Here is a 17678-nt window from a genome sequence, read left to right on the forward strand (position 1 = left end):
CATTGTTGAGAAAATGAGATGTTATTTGTGAATATTCCGTGCTATCGATCATGTAAATATCTCTTTAATTCCTAATTTCAATTCAGTGGAACCGGTAAATACGTGATCGTCAATTCAGTCCTTTCACAAATGCAGTCGATTTTTTCAAACGTATTAAATTTCAAATCTTAAATCTCATTGTAGACACTGGTTAATTTAGTGCCTCCGTTTCAGTTAAAGTCAGAGACCGGCACTATTTTTTCTATAGCATTAACTTTGTTTGTCATGTCTAAATCGTATAAATACTGAGCCACATAGAGTGTAAAATCAGTTGCGAAAATATAAATCTTCTAGTTAAAGTCAGTGTTGTCATCTACCACTCCTTCTGTCGACCAGGTATTTCTCTTTACACTCGCGCATCTAGGTAAGGTCAGTTCCTGTCCACCATTCTACCAGGAATTTCTCTTTGCATTCGTTTTCGACTCGATTTAACTCTCATTTATGAACATTTTTAATTCGCTTTCAGGATGTTTACAAAAACTCTGTTCATCGCGTTGGCGTTCGTTATGGTCGTTGGTGGTATGTAAATATCATAAGTATTTGTAAAAGAGTCAAATCAGCCCCCTTTCGAAATTTCTTTTCCTTTTCTGATAGCTGATCGTTTGGTAGCATTTCGGAAGTATGTCGGATGTTATAAGGACAGCCACAAGAGAGATTTGATAGTGAGTGGGGCACGTGATAGGAAAGGCATGACTGTCGACAAATGCATAGCTATTTGTGGGCACAAACGTAAGTACAATTCGATTTTTTGAAACATTTTTGACATCAATTTACCTTCTTCATGGGTTTTCAACCACCGCAGCCTTCTTCCTGGCTTCGGATCCGTTTGTAGTTTGTTCTCGGGAAGGAGCTTAGATAAATTTCTGATCTCAGATTCCCGAGAAGGTACTAATGTTTGAAATGTTGCATACAAAAATCGTGGTCATTCTGTTAAATAGCACCGTACATTCTGATGTGGTGCAAATTTCAAACCCGATGTACACAGATTTAAATCGGCAACAATCAAAAGCAAAATACACGGCGTATAGCTGACGATAGGGAGAGTCCGAAGTGTCTTGTATTTTACTTTTGATTCTTAAAAAAATAAAATTCAGATCAGATTTCTATCTTTTAAATCATATATTTCTATAGCGGGTTTTAAACTAATTACTTCGTACATTTTTTCAGGATATAGATTTGCCGGTCTTCAAAATAGTTGGCAATGTTTCTGTGGTAATCATGTCGGTATGCATGGCCCAGCACATGAATCTGAATGCAATAAGCGTTGCACAGGAAACAGGCGAGAAATATGTGGAGGCAGTTGGAGAAACTCGGTATACTCCACTATACGCTCACGTAAAGACTTCAGAAGGTTGTAAATTCGATGTTCATCGATTGAGAACCTCAATAAAGATCGAAATGACATTTTTTCACCGTTTTAATTTTATTTCAAATGACGTCGGGTGAAATTGTGTAGAAAATCAGTTTCGTTGCACCTAAACGACCTTCAGCCTTTTCGCGCGGTATACCTCATTTAAACAGAATATCATTTTGACACCCACAAGGGCCGATCCAGGTGCCTTAACATGTTTTTCTTTCATTTTATGAAATATGAAAGATAATTCCTCGGCGATAGCCATCGAATAGTCAATCAAAATAGCCTCGGCCCCTGACAGCGTCAACATCTACCCGACTAGAAGCTGAAATAAACTTTCGCACTATTTTACACGTGGAAAACGACCATTAAATTGTCTAGTGCAAAGTGGTACGAATTGAGGAACTAACACGGATGCCCTGGGTTCGAACCTGGTTTATAGTCTCTAGTTCAATGCGGAATGAATTTAGGATTAACAGGGATGTCCTGGATCTGGACCTTGTTTAGTGTATCTTGATTTCAAGCAGTGTGGATTGATATATATTTCAATTATAATAATCACACGTACATCCAATCAAAAATGAATAAACCAAAACCGTGGTCATTCTGTTAAATTTAAGTTGTTTATTGGTAGAATAGCCCCGGACACTCTGATGTGTTATAAATTTTATACCCAATACAAAATTTAATACAGAATTTAACAGTTGGCGTCGTCACGCCTCACGTGACAGCTTAAACAAAGAGACTAGGTCGTGGTCACGCCTCAAGTGACGGTTCCTATTACCCCCGATAGATGGCAAACTAGTCGAGCCTGGCTGCTGACACTGAGTCAGCATGCTCTATAGAGAGCTCACAAGCGATTGTATATACTCTACACACACAGGCAGTATGTACTGGTTGTCGGCGACTTTTTTGGTTGCGTGACCTCAACTTGACCTCAGGTTTTGGGGGTCCTACCTTGCACCCGTAGGTCCAAACTTTTTATAACTAACATTTTCTGGTAGAGATACCTATTAGCTTCATAACAGATATTGGTTTTAGGAGGGTCTCTACACTGGAAATGTATCGACCTTTACATAGAAATCAGAAGACAAAATTAATTCCCCCAGATTGAATGGATAATGAAGAAATATATCCCCAGCGAAAGAGTTTTAAAAGATCTTAAATTCAGATTTTTATTTTTTTAGAATCATAAGCAAAATACACGACGTACAACACACCTGACGATGGTCTGTAGGGTATGGTGGCTGATTCGGGCCATACAAAAAAATTTTACTGTACGGCTAAAACAACGATAAAAAATTTTCACATTGGCCCATTTTTTGGTTTTCTCGCGCGAGAATTCAAAAGGTTTGGTTTCCTCGTTCGGGAAAACTGAACATTTTGGTTTAAAAAATTTTTCTGACTGGCGAGAAGCTAGATAAAATTTTTTTTACAATGACCCATTTCTTTGTTTTCTCGCCCGAGACTTTTTGAATTCTTGTGCGAGAAAACCAAAAGTTTTGAATTCTCGTGCGAGAAAACCAAAAAACGGGCCAATGTGAAAATTGTTTTTGTATGGCCCGAATCAGCCACCATACGAATCAGCCACCATAGATTATCCTGATGCAGCTGAATCGATGATAACAGGTGTCCTAGGTTCGAACCCGATCCAGAACGGATTCCTCGATGAAAGGGAATCATATCAAGCGGTCCTTAAAATGGCAATTGACTCTGGAACAAAGGTCAATTGAAATATTCATATTTCAACACTTTACAATAAGTTTATAATCCTGCAGCATATTGGTCTTAATATCCTGAATAAATTAATCTTAACTCGTGGGTCAGATGGTTTCAACTTATGATAAAATATCCTGAATAGATTAATCTTAACTCTTAACTCATGGACCATATGGGCCCGACAGCAAGAATCAGCATAAAGTTTTGACCACGTGTTCAATTCCAAGTTTTCGGAATCTTTCTTGAGGGAAGTAGAATGCCAAACTGGAATGACCAAGGTTCTAACTCTTCTCTATACGATTACTGAGTATATCATTAATTTAGATTGTATGAAATTAATTACCTTTTATTCTTATTCTAATTATCGATCACTAGTAATTTGATGTTGTTTGTAATTAGCTTCGTTTTATTTCATATAAATACCAGTATGATATGAAAATTTAATCACTTTCGATATGCCTGAAGAGGGGATAATGTAACTCCCGAAAACGTTTGCTATGATCAATATATAACCTCATGAGATTTGTATTGTGAATTTTGGTGTTCATTTCTTAATCAAATATATTTCATAACTCCTATTTTCCGTATATTTTATGAATTCTCATGTTTTTCATGATGAATTTGAGTGGATGTGCCCTACGTCACTGAATGCTGTGGTCTGGCGGAATCGTTTAGCTGATTTGGGCAATAACGTGAGGGACGCGTCGGAACAAAATTCAACTGCCGAACATTCTTTAAAAGATCGATTTTGACGCGTACGTTAAAGAAGAGACGTCACGTCAAAAAATGAGAAACCACACATTCTTACGAATCTAGAACAATAACTGAATGTTTAAAGCAGAAAACCGAATTATTGTTCTCGATGAACTTTACATCAACATTGTTTCATCGTGTAACCATGTAGAATTTGAATAAATATGTGAATCGGGGATTTAAACATACTTGATACATATTCAATTTTAAAAAGCCGCTTACGATATACTGACCAACAGACTGTATATAACTGATAGATTTCTAGGGGTAGATCATTGTTCTGAAGCTGATAACAAACTCATCAGGTAAGTGCGTAAACTACGGGTAACACGGGTAGGAAAAACTCATCGTCGATCAAAATAGAAACACGCTCGTTTTCAACTCGATTTAACTCATTTCTGAAATTTCAGAATGTTTACGAAAATTCTGTTCATCGTGTTGGTGTTGTCTATGGTGGTTGAAGGTATGAAAATGTCATCAAGTATTTTTGAAAAACAGCCAAAATCTAATCTAACCCCCCCCCCTTTCGAAATTTCTTTCTCTTTTATGATACGTAGCGCGTCGTTTCGTAAGACATCGGAAGTATGTCGGATGTTTTAAAGACAGCCGCCATAGAGATATGAGACTGATTAGGACACAGGGACGCATGACTGTCGGGAGATGCATAGGTATTTGTGGGCGCAAAGGTGAGTACAATTCGATTTTTCGAAACATTTTTGACATCAATTTACCTTCTTCACGGGTTTCCTAGTATCACAGCCTTCTTCCAGGCGATGCAGCTGCAGCGGTTCGAATTCGTTTGTAGTTTGTTCTCGGGAAGGGGCTTCGATTAATTTCTGACCTCGGATTCCCGAGAAGGAACTAAATTTTGAATATGTTGCATACGAAAATCGTGGTCATTCTGTTAAATAGCACCGTACATTCTGAATATGTGGAGAAAATTTAAAAAAGTTTCCAATATATACAGAATATAAAAGATTAAGATCGCATCTTAATTTTTCAAGAATCAATAGAAAAATAAACGACGTACAACACACCTGACGATGGTCTCAGGGGATTCCGAAGTGTCGTGCATTTTACATTTACTTCTTGAAAAATAAACATTCTTTTTCTATCTTCTAAATTCTATATATATATATATGGTGGGTTTAAAACTAATTACAACGTACATTTTTCCAGGATATAGATTTGCCGGTCTTCAGAATGGTAAGAAATGTTTCTGTGGTAATCATGTCGGTATGCATGGCCCAGCACATGAATCTCAATGCAATAAGCGTTGCACAGGAGACAGGCGAGATGTATGTGGAGGCAGTTGGAGAAACTCGGTATACTCCACTTTGCACTCACGTAAAGACTTCAAATGGGTGTAAATTCGATGTTCATCGATTGAGAACCTCAATAAAGATTGATATAACATTTCTTTCGCCGTTTTACTTATATTTCAAATAACATCGGGTGACACAAATAGAGCTGAGCCCTAGCCTGGTTTATTGTCTAGTTCAAAGCGGAATGAATTGTCGGGTTAACAGAGATGTCCTGGGTTCGAACCTGGTTTATTGACGCTAGTTTAAAGCGGAATGAATTGAGTATAAACAGGGATGTCATGGGTTCGAACCTGGTTTATTGACTCTAGTTCAAAGCGGAAAGAATTGAGGATCAAGAGGGATGTCCTGGGTTCGAACCAGGTTTATTGTCTCTAGTTCAAAGCGCAATAAATTTAGTGTCAACAGGGATGACCTGGGTTCGAACCTGGTTAATCGTCTCTAGTTCAAAGCGAAATGATATGAATATGAACAGGGATGTCCTGGGTTCGAACCTGGTTTATTGTCCCTAGTTCAAAGCGGAATGAATAGAGGATAAACCGTGATGTACTGGGTGACACAACACATATGCTGATACAACGCGATTGTTCATACTGATTCTAGTATCCTAATGCTGCTGAATTTATGATAACAGGTGTCCTAGGTTCTTTTCGTAAGATTTTTGGTATACGCATATACGTACAAAAACCATAGCGGGAATTGAACAAAAATCCATTTTGTTGCGCCAAAGCGGCCGTTAGCATTTTCCACGCGGTCTAAGTACCTCATTCAAACAGAATTCAATTTTGGCACACACAACGGAACAAGGTCGGATCCAGTGGGACTCGTCCCCCCAAATCTTTTAGAGCCCTTAAATTTTCTTTCTTTCATTTTATAAAGAAATATGAATTGTTCCCGATGACAGCCAACTGTTAGGTTGGAAGATCCTCGGTTGATGGTGATTTCCAATGTGGGGTAACTAGTCAGAGGTATAGAGCCAGGAACGAACGTAAGAGTCGAATATATGCGTGTTATATAGATTCAATCGTCGATGATATAAGGTAAAAATGACAATTTAACATAATCGGGGGGTTAGTTTATATAGATATATGGTTAGTTACAAGAAACATGATATCACATATATAATCTGATTAGTCGTGGTTAATAAGTTGATCTCCCGTGTTTGTAAACAACAAGGGAGTTTCCAAGAGATTAACCACGTCTAGGCAAGAAAAGTTCGATATAAATAATTAATCACGTAAATAGGTCGATTGTAATCCTATCTGCGTAACACAACAAATAGCCTTGGAGAAGACAAACATTTCAAAATTTTCTGACAGAGGGCCCCTGACATTCAACGTAGAGGACTTCTACAGCAACATCTACCCAAGAAGAAACTAAAATAGACTTTTAGGCCTCATAGAAAACGACAAAAATACATATTATAATGGACAAAATGATTTTCAATCTCGTTGTACATTATAGTTCCAAAACCTCGATGCATTGAATAAGGCAGCCAGCAAAGTTAGGCCTATCCTCAATCAGCCGCTTGTCAGTTCAGGCTGGTTGGAAGGTTGTTTGAATGAACTGGAACCGAAATTTCTAATTATGCGGGCTTCGATCTTAACAAAAAATGCTCGAATTAATTCGATCGCCGATCACACAACTATCTGTACTTCGATGTGATATCCCTGCTAATCCTCAATTCATTCCGCTTTGAACTGGAGACAATAAAAATAAATCACACTAGGGCGCAGCTCTATTTGTGTCACCCGAGGTGATTTGAAATATAAGTAAAACGGTGAAAGAAATGTAATATCAATCTTTATTGAGGTTCTCAATCGATGAACCTCGAATTTACACCCCTCTGATGTCTTTAGATGAGTGCAAAGTGGAGTATACTGAGTTTCTCCATCTGCCTCCACATATTTCTCGCCTGTTTCCTGCGCAACGCTTATTGCATTGAGATTCAGGTGCTGGGCCATTCATACCGACACGATTACCGCAGAAACATTGCCAACTAAACTGAAGACCGGCAAATCTATATCCTGAAAAAAATGTGCGTAGTAATGAGTTTAAAACCCGCTATATAAATATATAATTTAAAAGATAGAAATCTAATTTTTATTTTTTTAAGAATCATAAGTAAAATACAAGACACTTCGGACTCGCCCTATCGTCAGCTATACGTCGTGTATTTTGCTTTTGATTCTTGCCGATTTAAATCTGTATATATCGGGTTTAAAATTTGCACCACATCAGAGCGTACGGTGCTATTTAACAGAATGACCACGATTTCTGTATGCAACATTTCAAACTTTAGTACCTTCTCGGGAATCTGAGATCAGAAATTCATCTAAACCCCTTCCCGAGAACAAACTACAAACGAATCCGAAGCATTGCTGCATCGCCTGGAAGAAGGCTGCGGCGGTTGAAAACCCATGAAGAAGGTAAATTGATGTCAAAAATGTTTCAAAATATCGAATAGTCCTTACCTTTTCGCTTACAAACAGCTATGCATTTGTCGATAGTCATGCCTTTCCTATCAACTGCCCGACTCGATTTCATATCTCTCTTCTTGCTGTCTTTATAACATCCGACATACTTCCGAAATTCTGCCGAACTATCAGCTATCAGAAAAGAGAAAGAAATTTCGAAAGGGGGCCGATTAGACTCTTTCACAAATACTTAATGATATTTACCAACGACCAAAATGAACGCCAACGCGATGAACAGAGTTTTTGTAAACATCCTGAAAGCGAATTAAAAATGTTCATAAATTAAGAGTTAAATCGAGTCGAAAACGAATGCAAAGAGAAATTCCTGGTAGAATGGTGGACAGGAACTGACTTTACCTAGATGCGCGAGTGTAAAGAGAAATACCTGGTCGACAGAAGGAGTGGTAGATGACAACACTGACTTTAACTAGAAGATTTATATTTTCGCAACTGATTTGACATTCTATGTGGCTCAGTATTTATACGATTAAGACATGACAAACAAAGTTAATGCTATAGAAAAAATGGTGCCGGTCTCAGACTTTAAACAGAAGGAGTGATAGATGAATGCAAACACTAAGCTGATTTTACATTCTATGTGGCTCGGTATTTATACGATTAAGACATGGCATACAAAGTTAATGCTATAGAAAAAATAGTGCCGGTCTCTGACTTTAAAAAAAACGGAGGCACTAAATTAACCAGTGTCCACAATGAGATTTAAGATTTACAATTTAATACGTTTGACAAATCGACTGAATTTGTGAAAGTACTGAATTGACGATCACGCATTTACCGGTTCCACTGAATTGAAATTAGGAATTGAAGAGATATTTACATGATCGATAGCGCGGAATATTCACAAATAACATCTCATTTTCTCAACAATGAACGAGTATTTGTTGGTCGATCTCCTAGTCGTCGTATGCACTTTCCTGATGAGTTTTTGTATCAGCTCCAGAACAATTAACTACCCCTAGAAATCTGCCCGTCACAAAACGAATATGTTCAATACATCGTTTCTTAACAAAGTTCCAGTCATTTGGCAAACAATCGATAACAAAATTAGAAAATCTCCACCAATTCATTCATTGATCACCCGGCTCTACAAAATACACCTCATCAATAGATATTAGATATTCATCCCCTCCCCTAAAATATTCTATCATGGTATGTTTATGTTATACAATAGTTATTGTAGTATCACCATTGTAATGTTGTATGCTGTTTTGAAAATAGCTTACCATAAGCCGCGATCACACGGAGACGATTTGGCCCGGGCCAAATTTGGTCCGTGCCTAATTAGAGATGGCGTTCACACGCAAACCAATCACTCGATACTCGAGATGTAGTTCGAATTTTTGGCTTGACCGAACACAGCTGTTATGATAGGCAATTTTTGATATTTAAAAAACATGCGCAAATCGATAGCAGTTGTATGTTCATAATACATACAACTCTATTCACTGGGAATTCCTGAACGGCCATGTTTTGACTAATGGTTTTTCGATGTCTATTTGCTTTTGTTCACTAGAAATTCACAAACGGGCAAGTTTTGGCTTAATGATTATATAATATTAATTTGCTTTTGTTACTGGTTATGTCTCGGATTAATAAGAAATATTTTGGATTTAGTTTTCAAGACAAAGTCAAGTGTCAACGTCTACATGTTTGGAAACCGAGATAACCCCGGGCTTGTTTCTTAACCAGGTTGCTAAGAACATTAATTCTTGAGGCCCTGATGGGTGAATCAGGTCCCGAGGTTGGTCGTCGGCCCTCCCCAAATGTGGTGGCGTTGGTCACGAGAATAGTTCATTGGAAACCACATTTTGAAAGTATAAAAATAAGAGACATTGCTGAGCTAGTTGGGAGAGCACCCGGGAGAACAACGGGGAAGAACACATTCAAGAAATTAGGAAACAAAGATTTGTAAAAGGTGTCCATTACGTAGGAAACACGAATATAATAAAATAGTTGTGAGTATCTAGATTTCGGAATATATACACATGAGTTGTTTATTTATTTTGGTCTCGGGTCAAAATTCAAATTATATACACATGAGTTGTTTATCTATTTTGGTCTCGGGTCAAAATTCAAATTATATACACATGAGTTGCTTATTTATTTTGGTCTCGGGTCAAAATTCAATTTGTGTCGTTGTGCGGAGCTGAGGAAGGATACGCTCTCCAACGATATTTTGGTTCCTTCTTCGGGTCGCATAACACAGCAATGAGGATCCGGTCCTCAAAAGTACCTCATTTTTCAACGAAAAATTAAACATTCTAATCCCGGAACAACAAATCGATCGCGCGCACTGGGCAGCGATCCTTTGATCCTCGACGCCCGCGCCCATTAATCGTAAAGTTCGTGCTACTGGACATCTAGACAAAGAGCGCGTCGTAAAACTGAGAAGGAACTCAAAGGAACTAGAACACGTGTCTGTGGTATGTAACCCCATGTTTTCATGAACTACCGAAGACCGGGGTCAGCTAAAATGATATCGAGTTACGGGCAGAGATGCCACGACCACAATTTGGGTTCACCTTTAACTCGTGTTAATTCTGAGAGGAAACTGATGGCTCATTCATGATTGGGAGAATTTAGAAAAAGCTCGGAAACATATACACAGAGCATCTAAAACAGCTCATGGCCGTCCCGCTTACAAAAGTGAACATTTGTTATACAGTCATATTGTAGCTCATCTTCCTCCAAGTCTTCCTCTGTGTACAGTACCTCGTAGCCTAATATATCGATTTTCCATTTGACAAACTCTGATCAAAGCTCTTGTGAAGGGTGTCGTTAATGAAAAATCAATTGTTTTGCCCTATTCTATAAGTTCCGTAACAGCATGGTTAATTCGGATCAGTCAAATTGCTGAACAGATCGCCTCGGTGACGTCACAAAAAGGAAACCGTACGTACAAGTACATCGTGCGAAGCCTCATTACCATAGTCTTTCTTCGTTCTTAAGAAAGTACAGGAGCATTCATTAGATATAGATGTTGCCCTAAAATTATTTGATTCAATGGTCATATCTGTTTTATCATTTGGTTCTGAAGTATGGGTGGCACGAAAATCAAGGGATATTGGAAAAGGTGCATCTCTCTTTTTGTAAATATCTTTTAAAGTTGAGAAGGTCGACCCCCAGTATATTTGTATATGGGGAACTGGGTCGTTTTCCCCTTGAGGTTACTATTAAGATACGTATGCTTAACTTTTGGGCAAAACTAGTGAATGATGAAAATAGTATGTCGTCTATGATGTATCGCTATTTATATAGATCACAAATCAGAATCTGGACAGAATCTGTTAGAAACTATTGGCCTAGGTTATTTTTGGATTGACCAGTCAGTAGTAAATGTAAATTTGTTCAAAACCTTAATAGAACAAAGGATTAGAGATCATTATATCCAAAATTGGCAAGGTATAGTTAGAGAAAGTCCGGGTGCCTCAACATACAAATTTTTTAAAGTAGATTGGGGCTACGAAAATTACCTTAATAGCTTGCCACAAGATTTGAGAATTGCCTTGTGCAGATTTAGATACTCTAATCATAAATTGCCAATAGAGTTAGGTAGATACCAGGGTGTTGCCAGGGGAAATCGGTACTGCGTCAAATGCCAAGCTAATGTTGTTGGTGACGAGAAACATTTTCCATTAAATTGTTCATATTTTTCGGATTTACGTCTAAAATTCATCCACCTTCGTTTTTGGAGATCTCCAGACCAATTCGCACGCCTTTTAAATTCTACATGTGAAGCTTTGAGTAATTTAGCAATATTTATTAAAAAGGGTTTATTATCATATGTTTAAAGCCATGATATTCTAGCTTGTATCTTTTTTTTGTATTAAAGTGTACTATGTTGTTGTTATTATTTTGTAAACTACTCTGTGCTCTGCGCATTAAGTATTAATTGTGGAGCAATAAACTGAAACTGAAACTGAATGGTTAAAACAATAAACCATTTTACAGTTGCTAGCCGCCATTTTGTTAGGGTACTTTTGCCCCGTATTGTTGGGTCATTTTTTTCTCTTTTTTAAAAACCCTCCGTGATGTGTATTGTATTATATTTCATCTACCCATGGATGGATTTTGACAGTTTCAGCAACATTCAAACCGCATAAATCTCTAGTTTTCTGTTATGTAAAAATCATTTCTCAAATTTACAACAATGCGACATGAGAGCGATATAAAAATCGGTGGTCAGTTTTTGCCGTGCGCATAGAAATCAAGGGTACTGAAATTTGAAGTTCGTTATTTTCAGAAATAATTTTCTAAAAAATCCAAACATTTCAAGCACTGTGCGCATAAACACCCCCTTTCAGGTGAACTTTGAAATTTTAAGATATCTTTCCTAGTTTTTTTCCTATGGCACTTTAACTGCAGCGCGTGTATTGTCATTCCGAGATTCGGCGCTGTTTTCTTTGCGTGTATTTTAGTATATGGGTGTTATTTCTTCATTTTCACTACACTTGTCTCTACGGAAAATGGTTTTAATTGTTGGTACGAGTATCAGGTTTAAATATCACGTCGTTTATGCAATATAATAGGTCGAAGACATTAGAGATGTTGGGGTTTAAGGGATTTTTCTGACCAGTTTTAGCAGCGAGACTGAGCGGCATTTTGATCACGCATTCGAAGTTGCGCGCGGGAAGAGAATATATGGGCCTATATTGAGATGGAAGAAGAAAAGAAATATATCACTCAAAATCGAGTATGATGACCATTTAAATCAGTAGTCTATCAATAAATTTACATAAAAATCTACTGAAATTAGATGGATGGAGAAGTGGTCAAAAAGCTGGACAAATGGGGTGGGGCAAATATTCAGCTACTTTCTATGAATACTTTGTATTAAGTACACACAAGATTGATTAGATTGGGAAGAAAATATAGGAAAATGTTTTCTTGTTTTGGTGGTGAAATATCAAGTATCAAGTTCGAATGTCAGACGCACGTGATAAAAAGTAAAAAGTGACATCTACCATCACAAAAACGCAAGAAGTGTGTGGATTGCATTTACAACAAAAGAGTGATATTTTTGGGTTTTCTTGGGTGCATGTACGTAAGCCTCTGCCTGCCGTAAAAGCGGCTACCATTACAGCCATTACGAACTAGCGCCGGAGAACGGAATACAGTATTAATGCCGTAATATTTAAACCTGATACTCGTACCAACAATTAAAACCATTTTCCGTAGAGACAAGTGTAGTGAAAATGAAGAAATAACACCCATATACTGAAATACACGCAAAGAAAACAGCGCCGAATCTCGGAATGACAATACACGCGCTGCAGTTAAAGTGCCATACGAAAAAAACTAGGCAAGATATCTTAAAATATCTTAAAAGTTCACCTGAAAGGGGGCGTTTATGCGCACAGTGCTTGAAATGTTTGGATTTTTTAGAAAATTATTTCTGAAAATAACGAAATTTCAGTACCCTGGATTTCTATGCGCACGGCAAAAACTGACCACCGATTTTTATATCGCTCTCATGTCGCATTGTTGTAAATTTGAGAAATGATTTTTACATAACTGAAAACTAGAGATTTATGCGGTTTGAATGTTGCTGAAGTTGTCAAAATCCATCCATGGGCAGATGAAATATGATACAATACACATCACGGATAGTTTTTAAAAAAACGAAAAAAATGACCCAACAATACGGGACAAAAGTACCCTAACAAAATGGCGGCTAGCAACTGTAAAATGGTTTATCGGGTACTTTTTGTAAATATTCGATCGTGGAACTATTCCGCTAAACGCAGCACTGGGTCCTCACTTGTTTTGATCTTATGTATATTGTTGATTTAGGTAACGTTGAACTGCGATGCCACCGGGTATCCGCTACCAGAAATCCGTTTCTACAAAACACATATAATGAATGGTTTGAGCGACTTCGAACAAAAATCCACCGAGTTAACATCGAAGGGTAACGTTGAGTTGGTCACATCTCGTCAACCAGAGCGGGTTATGGCTCGTTTGGTGATCAGGTCGCCGACGGCAGCTGACCTGACCGGCTGGTATTCGTATACCTGTCGCGCTAAAAACAAATACATGGAAGCATTTCGCGCTATGACGCTGCTGGGAAACTAGATAAGATGTACGGACGGGGCAATTATTTGAGTAATGCAGAATCGAAATGAGTGTTTGTGCTTTCTTTTCCCCGAATCCACGTCGACCAATGTGAGAAACGGTATCGTCAATTTTACTTTCGGCGATACTCATTTGAACTGGCATCGTGTACAATTTAAAATAATGCATCGACGAAAGATCTATGATAAACTCCTACGGTGAGTGGAGACATGCAGGTCCTCGAATTCGTGCAATGTTATACAATTTTGTTTATGTCATTCATTTAGAATAAAATCATCATTGAGAAAACAGTGTACAATTTGAAACAAAAATCATATTTCCATCGTAACTTTTCGTTTCTCTCCAGGTAAGATTTGCCACCATTTTGTAAATGTAAAGCGTTTGATGATATTTGTGATTGCGGAGGAGGGCACGTTGATTCGAATGTGAATTATTTCTAACAAACATATTTAGGACCTACTTTGGAAAACAACTCGTAATCACGATAAACATTACCGGGTAATATGTTAAACGTAGCAATTACCCACTTGTAATCTATGTGGAAAGACCAAATATTCCATCATTTGTGAATAAAGGGCTTGTTTATACAAGTTTGGCAGTTCACACGCAGTGTAAGCACTATGGAGGGAAAGCTAAGTTGGTCCTTTTTCGCAGTAATTTTCACGGTGAGTAAGATGTCTCAGTCTTTGTTCGATTTAGAAACGAATAAATGAATGACCGATTTTTGTAGATATTCTGAAATGTATCAGAGGAAAATTCATGGTGTAGGCCTATAGCAGTTTCACGTTTTAATCTCGATGAAGCACTCTGAATCCGTGTAATTACATAACATAATTGCACAATATAAAAGAATAACGAGTCTCAAATGTTTGTTTGAGCTGTAGTTTATTTTTTGTTTTAACGTTTCGACTATATCCTGATAGTTATCTTATAACCGATTGTAATCTACAAGAAGACATTGGAAAATTCATCACTGAATGCTTTGATAAATCATTCACATATCTATCTCAAATGTATATAACTACTTGTTTAGTTTTTATTTTTATTTGTTTATTATTATACCTGTTGATCTCAAATACTTTTCATATTCTGTATGTCTCAGTACGCAAGGATTTTGAATACAATGAAGGGTCGTCTGCGAATCTGAATCTATGAATCTTCAGAAATGTTAAGATTACAAACAAAATCATGGAAATCCATTAACAGAGATACTTATCCATTAACCAGATATCTGGCCATGTTTTGTTTGTATGAATTGTTACAGGTATGTATCGCGTCGTTTGGTATTGTTTGGGCAGACGATCAGGATAATGAGTGCTCGGATAATCTCGGTTGGATTCGGCGAGTTGAAGTTTCCGAGTACGAACCACGAAAACCGTTCGTCATATCAGTCACCGCTGATACGAGCCTGGAATTAGAAACCCACTGGTATATTCGGTTTTCCGAACGAGAAGTGCTGATCACCAATACGGGTAAATTAGTCCATATACGTATACGTATATACCAGAAATACTTATCTAAATAAGTCGCAATCATAAATAACATCGTCCGGCGTCCTGTAAACCACTGATAATTAATAAAACTGATGAAATTTCTGTAGTATAAAAGGAAAAAAGAAACTTAGTTATTTCGTTTCTTATACTTTCGATTTTCAGCAGATCAGGAGGTGTGAGTCTCAGTATGATGCGAAGGTCTCTGAATTTACATTTCCAGATGCTGGAGATGATGATGGATACGGTAAAATATCTCAACAAACTTCGGGCTCGTCAACAACAGCGCGTTTAGAAGTCGAATCAGCCCCAGAAACACTAGAAAAAATAGCAACGTACCGACTGATGCTAATACTGACTGGCTGCCAAACATACACCATACATGTCATGGTAGATGCCGGTAAAATGGCAATCGTGCGCGATATCCCGTTGGGTAGAGCTACCGGGTCTCCGGAGACAATAGTGCTGGAAGATACAGTCGATGGTACGGTGACGTTACAGCGACGCTTGACGTTCGATGTCACTGAAGCGGCCCCGCAATTCTCACGCAGTAAGGCCAGTGAAGGCATCGTGAGTGCCACGTCTGAAGACTGGTACAAATCATTAGATAACGACGGTAAAGAAGCGGACCATTACAGTCCGAACTTGATCGACAATCACGGAACGTATAACAAATGGATCGACGATCTGACCTACGAGGCGAAGATGGTCGTTAAACTGAACGCAACAGATGAAAATACCGGCGAATACTGCGCATCAGCCCCATACTTGGATTTAGGCGTCGACAAAGTAGTTGAGATTTACACTTCCATGTGTTCACTCATGACCGAGAGAAGCGATTTCGGAAAGATCAAAAATGTAATGGTATATGCACCTCCGTTAGACCAGGATATATGGCACATCAAAATTGACGCTCTGGAGAAGTTTGGTGTAGTACCTATCAGCCATAAAGAGAAGACCATTGTCACTGTATTCACCGTCGCTTATCCGAGTCCTTATATTCTGATGACGAGCAAAAATGGTCAATTCGTAAAACCAGTTTCGACGATTCGCGCGAATAGCTTTCTCGAATCCTATTTTGAAGTGGATGGAAGCCAGTCGGCGATTTTCGAGGATCAGTGGAAGTTGGACGTCGGTTATCGAAATTCGATTCAAACGAAAGCGATCAAATTCGCGAAGTTCGAACCGATTACATTCATTTCAAACAAACAAATGACGAGATTTGTGTTCGATGCGACTAGCAAGAAACAGGTAACATATTCTAAAATAGTTCTTGATCGAGTGTATTTGTTGGTACCTGCGAAATACTAATTCTGGACTCCTTCTTATTGGTGAATTGCACCTTTTTTGGTAAAAGATTGAAAATTACTGTATTTATTTTCTTATTCAACTGTCGTATAACATTATGGATCCTATCATGCTTGGTTCTAGTTAGTTACCTAAATCGTTGGTGTGGTAGGTTTAAAATAATCGGGTGGTTTTTGAAAATATTCGATCGTGGAACTATTAAACACAGCACTGGGTCCTGACTTGTTTTGATCTTATGTTTATTGATGTTATAGGTAACGTTGAACTGCGATGCCACCGGATATCCGCTACCAGAAATCCGTTTCTACAAAACACTCAGAATGAATGGTTTGCAAAACTTCGAAAAGAAATCCACCGAGATTAAATCGACGGGTAACAAGAAGGTGGTCATATCTCGTCAACCGACGCGGGTTATGGCTCGTTTGGTGATCACGTCACCGACAGCAGCTGACGTAGGCGGCAGGTATTCACAGTACACCTGTCGCGCTAAAAACGAATACATGGAAAAATTTGGCTTTATGACGCTGGAAAACTAGATCAGGATGTACGGACGGAAAATTTTTTTAGTAATCCAGAATTGGAATAAATATGTGTGTTTTCTTTTCTACGCATTTCTCAGCGAAACTATACATAACAGTTAACGTAAAATTTACTTTCGATTTTTGACGCTATTTCCAAAGAGTATATACTCTTTGGAAATGGTGTCATGTAAAACTTGAAATAATGCATCGAAAAGCGGTCTATAATAAACTCTTACGGTAACTGGAAACGTTCAGGCCCTTAGATGATATATTCGTTCAATCGTATACTATTTTGGTTCTGTCATTCCTTCGGAATAAAACTAACGTTAAGAAGACTATGTAAAATTTACGAAAAAAAATCTTATTTCCGTCATGAGTTTTCGTTTTCTCACATTTTTTTCTCACGATTTTTTGTAAATGTAAAATATCAGATACGTATACGTGATTGCGGAGGATACGTTAATTCGAATGTGAATTTTGACTGATAACGACAACATATTTAGGGCTATACTTTGGAAAATAACCTCTAATTACGATAAACATTACGGAGTGATATGTTAAATGTTGCAATTACCTATACGCGGAAAGACAAAACATTT

At 37.9% G+C, this 17678-nt stretch overlaps 2 protein-coding genes across 2 annotated transcripts; both read left to right on the forward strand.

The window, feature by feature from the left end:
- Positions 1 to 326: 326 nt before the first annotated feature.
- Positions 327 to 1397, forward strand: LOC141902223 (kremen protein 1-like). Its single transcript, XM_074789864.1, has 4 exons — positions 327 to 403; positions 506 to 558; positions 634 to 768; positions 1207 to 1397. The coding sequence occupies exons 2-4, from the start codon at positions 507 to 509 to the stop codon at positions 1395 to 1397; spliced, it is 378 nt and encodes a 125-aa protein (XP_074645965.1). The 5' UTR covers positions 327 to 403; position 506.
- Positions 1398 to 14235: 12838 nt separating this feature from the next.
- On the forward strand, positions 14236 to 17526 carry LOC141902668 (uncharacterized). Its single transcript, XM_074790497.1, has 4 exons — positions 14236 to 14425; positions 15025 to 15232; positions 15474 to 16501; positions 16813 to 17526. The coding sequence occupies exons 1-4, from the start codon at positions 14381 to 14383 to the stop codon at positions 17092 to 17094; spliced, it is 1563 nt and encodes a 520-aa protein (XP_074646598.1). The 5' UTR covers positions 14236 to 14380; the 3' UTR covers positions 17095 to 17526.
- The last annotated feature ends 152 nt before the right edge of the window (positions 17527 to 17678 follow it).

The sequence above is a fragment of the Tubulanus polymorphus genome, chromosome 3 (assembly GCF_964204645.1).
Source record: "Tubulanus polymorphus chromosome 3, tnTubPoly1.2, whole genome shotgun sequence".
NCBI lineage: Eukaryota > Metazoa > Nemertea > Palaeonemertea > Tubulaniformes > Tubulanidae > Tubulanus > Tubulanus polymorphus.